The 10,000-nt window shown below is 38.2% G+C and overlaps 1 protein-coding gene and 1 long non-coding RNA gene across 3 annotated transcripts in view; both read left to right on the top strand.

Annotated features, from left to right (window-relative positions):
- Positions 1-6,190, top strand: part of LOC106876179 (uncharacterized) — a 7,321-nt gene extending 1,131 nt beyond the window's left edge. Inside the window, exons 1-2 of one of the 2 annotated variants that reach the window (XR_001410204.3) lie at positions 652-934; positions 4,832-6,190. This is a non-coding gene — a long non-coding RNA (uncharacterized LOC106876179). Of the gene's footprint in view, positions 1-651; positions 935-4,831 lie in introns of those variants that run through there. The other variant, XR_008264691.2, reaches the window with a different exon arrangement.
- Positions 6,191-9,893: 3,703 nt separating this feature from the next.
- LOC128248497 (uncharacterized) overlaps positions 9,894-10,000 on the top strand; it is a 32,809-nt gene continuing 32,702 nt past the window's right edge. Inside the window, exon 1 of the mRNA XM_052969851.2 lies at positions 9,894-10,000. This exon is cut by the window's right edge and continues 44 nt beyond it. Coding sequence (XP_052825811.2) covers positions 9,894-10,000 — 107 coding nt within the window.

The raw sequence follows: 10,000 nt of genomic DNA, 5'->3' as shown, positions 1-10,000 counted from the left end.
ACATCTGCATCTATACTTAGTAGAAATAAAGGCATCCAGAATATTATTTTAACAAGTTTAAAGTGATTTCTTTTGTGCCGTAAACCATTTCTGTGGTACCTCCTTCCCTCGATGTTCTTAACACATGCTTATTTTGCTTAATATATACATAGATTATACCCCCCACAAACACACACACACTTATATGTTGCTTCTGTTGCTAAAAACGTATTCTTACCCAATCTACCAGCTATTTATGATACTGGTGACTGATTAGTCACTATTTTATTGTATATCAGTTAGGACGAAGTCTGGCTATCATGCGATAATAGTGGATACCTGTGGTTGATGATGCAAACATGCAGAAATCATGTGATCTAGCTATTCCACCGCCATTTTTCATCTGCTACTGATATATGAAATATTTTTAGCACTATACATCTATACGAGATGCTTTCTGAAGTCAAATACCGCAGTATTTAACGTTCTTACAGTATATCTACATAAAGTTTTATATATACATATATACCGTCAATTCATATATGAAAAAAAAAAAGAAGCACACTCTAAAAGTTAGAGCAGTAACGCATTTATATGAAGTTAAATATAAGTCCTGTCATAGAGTGAATAATGGTTTCACATTCATAAAGCGCTTAACTTAACAGACGGCTCACCAGACTCCAATGGTCGCAGGCATGTACCCTCCCTTCGAACTGGAGGCATGAAAACCGTTACGGTCAGTTTATTTGTAAACAAAAGAATATTATACGTTGTCTGAGCTTTAAACGGGATGGGTTATCGCCCTTAGATGCGTTTGGTCAACAAATCTGATGGTATTATAGGACAAATGGGGAATCTCCGCCCCTAGATTGGTTCCGGTCCGCAAATATTCTATACAACCCTAATCGACGAACGGGAAATCTCACGCTTGCAGCAAGTAGCGCTGGAAATACAGGTAGAGGCTATATATCTTGTGTCTTGAATTCAAGAGAATTTCCGGGTCAATAGAGCCTTTAAGGATTCTATCCCGCTCTGCTATGCAAAACTTGGTAATTTTTCAGAGTAAGACCCGCACGATTCTCACTAAGAAAAAAAAAAAAAAAAAAAAATTGGATTTTTTGTGTGGAATCAAGTACCCTGACCTCCTAATATACTGCAAATCTCTTATTTTGGTTCGGAAAAAGGGGATGGTGAAGTGAGGGAGAGACTCACCCCGTCCCGGATTCATTGGAAATTTTTTTTTCGTTGAGTGAATTCCTGTGATATCCTAAAGAACCCTTTTTGGGGTGAAATTTCCGAGGCTTCCACCTCACCCCACTCCGTTTTTCGGACCACAAAAATGGGTTTGTAGCATAGTAGGATGTCACAGGAATTCATTCAAACGAAAAAAAAAAAAAAATTCCAATGATTCCCTTGCCCCCCCCCCCCCCCCCACCAAAATAAGGGATTCACAGCATATTAGGAGGTCAGGGTACTTGATTCCGCGCAAAAAATTCGAGTTTTTATTTTTTTTTCTTAGTGAAAATCGTGCGGGTGTTCTCTGAAAAATTACCCAAAACTTGCACAGATTTGCTGACCAAACCCATCTAAGGGCGATAACCCTTAGAGTTCAGACCGTATAATATTCTTTTGTTTACAAATTAACTGACCGAAACGGTTTTCTTACCTTCATTTCGAAGAGAGGATATATGCCTGTGGCTATTAGAGTCTGACGAGCCATCTGTAAAGCTAAGCTCTTTATGGAGGCGAAACCATTAGTCATTTATGACTAGACATATATTTAACTTGATGGTTACCCATCTTAATGTGTATTTGTGTGTGTGTGTGTGATAAAGGAACTTTTCTAACCATCTTGTATAATATACAATGTAAATTTAAGATATGATCTTTTTTTGTACAATACTATACTAGTAAGGCTAATATTTATGATGTGGTTAGAACTTCGGGCTCACAATCATGAGGTAGTGAGGTCGATTCCTGGATCTGGCTGTGTGTGTGTGTTGTGTTCTTGAGCAAGACACTTTATTTCATGTTGCAGAAATGTGTTGCGACGTCTCTGGCGCCAAGCTGTATCGACCTTTTCCTTTCTCTTGGATAACATCGGTGGCGTGGAGAGGAGAGGCTGGTATGTACGGGCAACTGCTGGTCTTCCATAAACAACATTGCCCGAACAACATTGCCCGGACAACATTGCCTCAGAGAGGAACTTTCAAGGTGCAATCCCACGGTCATTCATGACCGAAGTGGGAGATCTTTACTCCCCCCCCCCTTTTTTAAGGTTAATATTTATGCTATTATAATATTTATGACAGATATGTTTAAAATAAATATCGTAGCTGATACGAATTTGTGTTTAACAGTAAGTTACTTTTAGATGGAAGTTGCCACTGAGTACAGGATCAAGCTTTAGTAAGATATTTTGTTAGGAAATATCTGTAATGTGACTTCCAATTGCAGAAACAAAGAAAGTCAGTTAACGATAATGAAATAATGAGACAAGTTTTTTATTTTAGCTTCCTGAAATTTTGTTATGAGGATGATTAAAATATATTAGATAGTAAGAAGTCAGATTATGTAAGGCAAGAAATATATTTTTAGAAGGTTACAGTTGATACAAAAGACTTTTTAGAAAGCTTGAGATTGAAAAGTTCAGTAAATTGTATGCCTTGTGCGTGTGTGCGTGTGCGTTCACCCCCACCACCTGACAACCAGTGATAGTTTATATATGTGCCTGTAACTTAAAGGTTTGATAAAACAAACGGATAGAACGAGTACAAACAGACAAAAGAAGCTGTTTTGAGATGCTAATAATAAGTAGGAAATGTAAGGGAGATAACTCCAGGTAAGATCTCAAGGGGAATAATTCTGAAATTGAAATGCGGGCAATGTTTGATATCTTAATATAAATTTGAGTAATGTTTCTCGGTCAACGAAACTCAAACCAGCAAATCCCAGGGAATGTCCTAAGGGGTCTATTTTTTTTAAGGGTTGCCTCATTGGGGTCCCACTCACCCCCCGTATTTACTGCATTTTAAACTAAATACATTATATTGGTGACCAAATTGGAGCAATGACAAGGCATTTCATATCATGAACTCCCAGAGAGTATCGTAAAGAGGTTCAATTTCTGAAGGGCCGCTTAAATGGGGCCCCACTAACCCTTCCCCTATTTCTTCTGCATTTACCTCGCTCCTACGATTATTGATTAAATTATGATTAGCATCAATGTCTAGCACATTTGCAGAAATAAGTTTCATTATAGAAGGTTAGAGGGCCGCGAAGCGGCCCGATAGTGGGAGCGAAGGTCTGAAAGGTGCCCTCCGCAGGAGCTAGCCTGAATACCACGTCAAGGGCGACTTCAAGGCTAGTATGATATATTCCTCTTGCCGGCGATCAGGCAGAATCCTTAGCACACAGGGTAAATTTCTCAGCGCCATTTCGTCCGGTCCAGGAATCAAAACCACACTATAACGATCATGAGTCCAGCACCCTAACCACTAAGCTAAGCATTCGCATGTAGTGTGAATTATCTCGGTAGCAGCTTAACAAGAACTATCAAGAGTTATCGGTTTTGGATGAAAGGTAATAGGCAATTCTTCTTGCGTGCTATCGTTAGGCACGTCTGAAATTGTTAAATAACTTTTTCAAATACAGTTTTTGAAACAAGACAGGTAATTTTCTTCGTGAACATTCAACATCTTACTTTGATTGTATTAAGCTGGAAAATTAAAATCTTTTAACCTTCCATACTTATATAATATCATAAATACTTAAGTAAATTAACCTGAGTTGTTATTTTACATCAGTTACTAGAAGTTGTCAAAACACTTTTGAATACGAATGTATAGTATCACTCAACTCTCAACCGAGACCAGAATTTTAAACTCTTTAATATTTAAACTGACCATATCAGGCCCATCCACTCCACTGGTTTTATGTTCAAACCGGCTAGATTCGGTCTCTCACACCTACACAACAATGTCATTCTAAAAATAAATAAGCATATCCAAATCTCGAAGCTACGAGATAATGTATGATTTATTCAAAACAATGTGAATAAATAAACATTACCTTTGACAGAATAATCTGAATACTAAAGGGTGATTTGAAACCGAATCTCTGGATACGCAGTTAGGTATCACGAGGAAACCACTATAGTTCCACGTGCTCGGTCTATTAACCGACCAATCAGCGTGAAGCGATGGCGGGGACAAGTTTTCTCTAACATTCTAGAATTTGACTTCCGATCCCCTATAAAAACCGTTCGGCGCGCATTTTTACCAACCGGACGACGGCTAAGACAGATGGCACAGATAGACGACAGGAATCCCCGTCACCACGAATATAATACTATTAATTCCAGTTTTGTTGGGAAAGCCCCATGTTGCTGTATCAATAGCTTGCCGTAAACTCTCAGTATGTAATTATCGTTGTTATCTGTAAAAGGACCAACGCAGTTTATCTTTCTGTCGATTATAAAATCTTCTATCAAATGTTCGCGAGTGTTATTCAGTTACTTATACACGCAACCCAAGAAATATATTTTTATTCAGCAACTCAACCAGCCACCACCACAGACCAGATAACAACAAACCCTAGCGACAGGGTTAAAGGTTTTGTCTGGAGTGATACGCTGGAATATCAACAATGTGTGACTTTCTGCATAGTTAAACTACTTTCAAAACTAACATACATTTTTAAACAACGTTTACACGGTGTGGTTTGATCATGAAAATTAACCAAAGTCAGTTAATATTGACTTCACACATTTATGAAATGTTTTGACGATTTTGATGATAAACAGAAAGAATTTCGTAAACCTTTATTCAAATACTTTTCATGTTAATTACAGATCAACAATCAAATGTCAGCCATTGTATGATATGCTACGTATAAAATTATGCAGTTGACTCTTGAAGTGGTATTTACTTTTACTGAAATAAAAAGAAAAGAAGAAAAATTTACCACGCAGAATGCTAATTAAACTTGCACTAAATTAATTTTTTTTCTTTCTTTTCTTTTTGCACTGAATGATTTTGAATAAGTTTCCAGAATGAAAAGAAGTTGAAGAATCAATCTGGGTTTTCTGTAAATTAAATATCAAATTTGATTATAGCAAAAATGTATCTAATGAAACTGAAAATGATTTGGAGTAGAAAAAGAGAAATCGTCAAAAGAAATGGAATTTTGTTCTCAAGTCAAATAAAATTTGTGGAATGAAAAAGTGTACTCTTGAAATTTTGTTCTTATTTTAGATTCTAGGAGACAACGATGATTTTGAAAGAATCACTTCTCTGATTGATCCTCAAAGGTTTGACGAACAGTGGTGTAGTTAGAGCGTTTGTCATACAGGTCAGCCCTTGAGTTTGCGCCCCACTCCTGGCCCCCAAGCCTTTAGAGGCGTATGCGGCAAGCCTAAAAGTGCCGCCTCTATAAGAGCGTCATCCGGAGCAGATCCCTCCTCTCACCATCCCTAGCAACGCTACTACTGACGAAAGAAACAGACGTGAATGTTTCATGAATTTTATAGGTTGTTTCGAATTTAATAAAACCAGTAACAATGAAAAAAAAAAGTATTAGAAAAAGCCAAAACTTCAATTAAGTACAACACTAGTAATAAGATGCATTTTGTTTTTAATGTATATTGCGATTTTAACCTGTGTCTTGAGAGGGTCACTACATCAATAATAATAAGACGCACTGGTTTAATATCACTTCTTTATTGTTAATCAATTGGTTAAATATGTAATCAAATAACAAATCGATCGTTTGTTTAATATGCTGGCTAAACAATCGACTGAGAGGGAAAGTCACTGAAAAGGTCGCGATTAGCAGCGAAAGGACATTGACTAACACACGACTGATTGCTTGTTTAGCCATCACATTAAGTAGACGATCAATTAGTTCGCTGGTTAGATATTTAAACAATTGACTAACAATAAAGAAGTAATATTGAACCAGTGCGCGTGTTATTATTGGTGTAATGACGCCCCCAAGAGAAAAAATTGTTTTTCTAAAAACGAATTCACATCGAGAATCTTCCAAACCAAATTCAAAAGAAAAAAAAAACTGTTGATTAAAACCCATTTCATTTTTGTTAACCCTTTTTCAATAAATGATTTAATAAAGTACACGATCAATAATTCTTATTCTCATACATAAAAAACAGCTAAAAATGTGAAGGCAAATGGAGATAAGTACGAACACGAAATTGATACCGGTTTGGGACAGCTTTCAAACGACTGGCATTTCCCTTCCCCTAATAGTTATTAATAACTACAAAATTCAGATGAGACAAACAATGGAGTCCTACTCTCACATTTGGAACAGTGCTACTGTAGCTGAACACACGAGTATTCAAGATCACATGCGGAATAAGACCAACCAAATGATTGGCATTACACATACATACATTCATACATGGACATATGTATATGTATATATTGGGTTAGCAACTAAGTTCGCGCGGTTTTTTTAAATTTAAATTTTTTTAAAGGTTTAATAAAAAATAACAACTAATTAATCAAAAATGTATTCACTCTTGTTGTTTACAACTTCTTCCCAACGTTCAATAAGGTTTTCAATACCTCGTTGGTAGAAAGCACCCGATTTCGACTAGAAAAATTGATCCAACCAAGCTCTCAATTCTGCATCAGTATTGAACGAAACTTTGCGCATAGCATTTGAAAGAGATCGAAAGAGGTGGAAATCCGTTGGTGCCAAATCAGGAGAGTACAGCGGGTGTTGCAGCACTTCCCAGCCATGCGTTTGAATGGCTTCCTTGGTCATATTGGCGATACGAGGGCGGGCGTTGTCGTGCAGCAGTAGAACTCCATGCTGCCGATTAGGTCTTTTCTCTTGAATAGCCGTGTTGAGTCGTTCCATCTGTTGAACATAGAGTTCCGCGTTGACCGTTTGGTTCCGTTCAAGCAATTCGTAATGGATAATCCCTTCTCAGTCCCATCATACGCACAACATCGTTTTACGCGGATGAAGATCTTGTTTTACGCGCGGTGTCTCTTGTTTACCGGGCTAAGCCATCCCTTACGCTGCTTCATATTGATGTACAGGCACCATTTTTCATTGCCAGTACGGTTCGGTAAAGAAATTGTTGCTTGTGTCCATGAGTTGAGCGGTGACGAGCAAGGAAAATCAGCAGAGATTGTGACTCGTTGATTTTTGTTTTTGTTACTTAAAGCATGCGGAACCCATGCACCATACTTCTGAACCTTTCCCATCGAGTGAAGATGCTTCTCTATAGCAGTGTGGGAGCGTTCCATTTTCTCTGCCAGTTCCCTTGTCGTTTGACAAAAATTTTCGTGCAAAAGTTGGTTTAATCGCTCCGCATCGAACTCAACTGGACGGCCAGAACGAGATGCGTCTTTGAGGTCAAAATTTCTATTTTTGAACTTGGCATACCAATCACGAGCGGTTCTTTCAGCTATAGCAGCCTCTCCATACGCAGCATAACTGTTGCGAGTAGCTTTTGCGGCCTTAGAACTTTGATTAAAAGGGAAAAGAAGGAGGTGTTGAAAATGCTTGTTTTTCTTAACTTGACATTCCATTTTAATGATCTGAAAATAAACAAAAATTAACTAAAATTAACTAGAAAAAAAAAGAAAAGATTTCAAAATGATTCAAAAATAGAATTCTCGGAAAAAATAGATTCCAAAATTTAAAAACGCAATAAATTCCAAAATTTTAAAAAACGGCGAGAACTTAGTTGCCAACCCAAACTTCGTTCCGTAACTCTTGTATACATAAATACATACATACATACATACATACATACATACGTACACACAGACAGACAGACAGACAGACAGACAGATAGAAAGATAGATAGATAGATAGATAGATAGATAGATAGATAGATACATACATACAAACATACATGCATACAGAAAGACAGACAGATACATACATACATACATACATACATACGTATACACGCACACATGCATAAACGCACACACACCATGAAAATTAATTTGGGGATTGGTAAGAAACTGCAAAACAAAAATAAAAAATCAAGAAAAGTCAGTGAAAAGTTGATGGAAAGTAAATTTAGAGAGAATCAAGTTAATAATGTGTGTGTGAAGATTTCGGATGTTCCGACACCGACGTCTCGTCAGGTGACACTTTCGCAACAATGTTAGAAAATCCACACTAGATGTTTGTTGTGATTTACACCCCCACAACCATCGTTGTGTTGTTAGCAGGGACACACCTCGTGCAAACAGGGTGGCTGGTTGATGATGTGTGGCCGGCTGGCTGGCTGGCTGGCTGGCTGGCTGGCTGGCTGGTTGGTTGGCTGGCTGGCTGGTTGGCTGATGAATTGTTTCTTGTGTGTCGAGGTATGTGTGTGCGTGTGTGTGTGAGAGAGAGAGAGAGAGAGAAGAATGAGTATGTACGCGAGTAAGACATACTTTACGGTTATTTCTTGCGTGCCTGTGTACCTGTGTGGTCAGCCTTCTCTCTCACTCACACTTTCTTTCTTTCTTTCTTTCTCTCATTTCCTCTCTCTCTGTGTACGTGTGCGTTTGAGAATAGGTAAAATATATAATATGGTTGCTTCTTGGTGTGTGTATGTGCATGTGTGTGCTTGTATATGATGTGTGTGTGTGTGTGTGTGTGTGAATGTGTGTGATTATGAACAGGTGTAAACTATATTGTAGTTTCTTCTTAGATGCATGTGTGTATGTTTCTGTGTATGTATATATGTATGTAGGATCTTTTGTATGTATGTTGTTTCTGTTGTTTAATCCCAGATTAGTCCTGATCTAGCAAACATAGGATCAAAGACGTTCCACCAGTGACCATCTTGTCATTTCAAGGACTGTATTATTCAATATGTCCTTACTTTTTATTTAAGATAGTCGAGTGTTATTTAATTACGCTTTACATCTCATGCGAGCGCGCTTGTGTATGCATACGTGTTCAATGTATGTATATATGTAGCTGTAATTCACAACGGTTAATGAGGCTGTGTATGTGTGTGCGTGCGTGTGTGCATACGTATGTGCTTGCGCACGCGTGTAGATGCTAACGGGTGTATTGCATTTTAGGTAATCATAATATGTATAAACGTCATAAATTAGTTGTTTCGGCCAAAGATTGGCTCATGCCACGTCTAACTTAATAACATCTCCTGATAGGATCTGTTAAGTCACATTTTTATGTGTCAAGTTTTGAGGTATCATGGCCCATTCATGAAGAGAGTTGTTGACTGAGATGTATCTAGATATAGGTGGCTTATCTGGTATCCCCTGAAGAAATTTGTCCAGGTTTCGTTTAAAGGTGATGAGAACTTTTCTTCTTTGAGTTGTTGTGGAATAATGTTAAATAGCGCAGAGCCTGTTGAGGAAATGAAATTGTGTTGCAGTGAATTTTATATGTTGTGAATCTGAATTGTGTAGGAAGCATATGGTACGTGGCCCCAGCCTTGGATGAATTCTGAATCCAATGTTAAGGTGGTTTGAGCAATGCCGGTGGTATATGCTCCACATTGGGCAAATGATGTAGCGCTCGTGGCGCTGGAGAGAACGAAGATTCAATATTTTTAAGGCGGTCCCAATAATCAAGATCATTCATGCCTTTTATTTATTATTTTTTAGCGAAAGCTCTCTTGGAGTTTGGATAATGAGATCTAACTGCGTTTTGAGGATGTTAATACTTAGCCCATATAGCGTTACTCAAGAAACAGGAAGAAAGAATGAGAGAAAGTTGTGGCGAAAGAGTACAGCAGGGTTCGTCACTATCCCCTGCCGGAGCCTCGTGGAGCTTTAGGTGTTTTCGCTCAATAAACACTCACAACGCCCGGGCTGGGAATCGAAACCGCGATCCTATGACCGCGAGTCCGCTGCCCTAACCACTGGGCCATTGCGCCTCCATTAACGGCGAAGTTAATAGCTATGGTAAATAACATAATAGCGACGCTTGATGATATTGGCGAAAGTGGTGATGCTGCTGATTATGGTGAAGACATCGATGAGAGTTGCAATGGTGGTGATAGTAGCTG

This window comes from Octopus bimaculoides, chromosome 8, assembly GCF_046866305.1.
Source record: "Octopus bimaculoides isolate indiv1 chromosome 8, ASM4686630v1, whole genome shotgun sequence".
In the NCBI taxonomy this organism is placed as follows: domain Eukaryota; kingdom Metazoa; phylum Mollusca; class Cephalopoda; order Octopoda; family Octopodidae; genus Octopus; species Octopus bimaculoides.
This window is presented reverse-complemented; position numbering and strand designations above follow the sequence as displayed.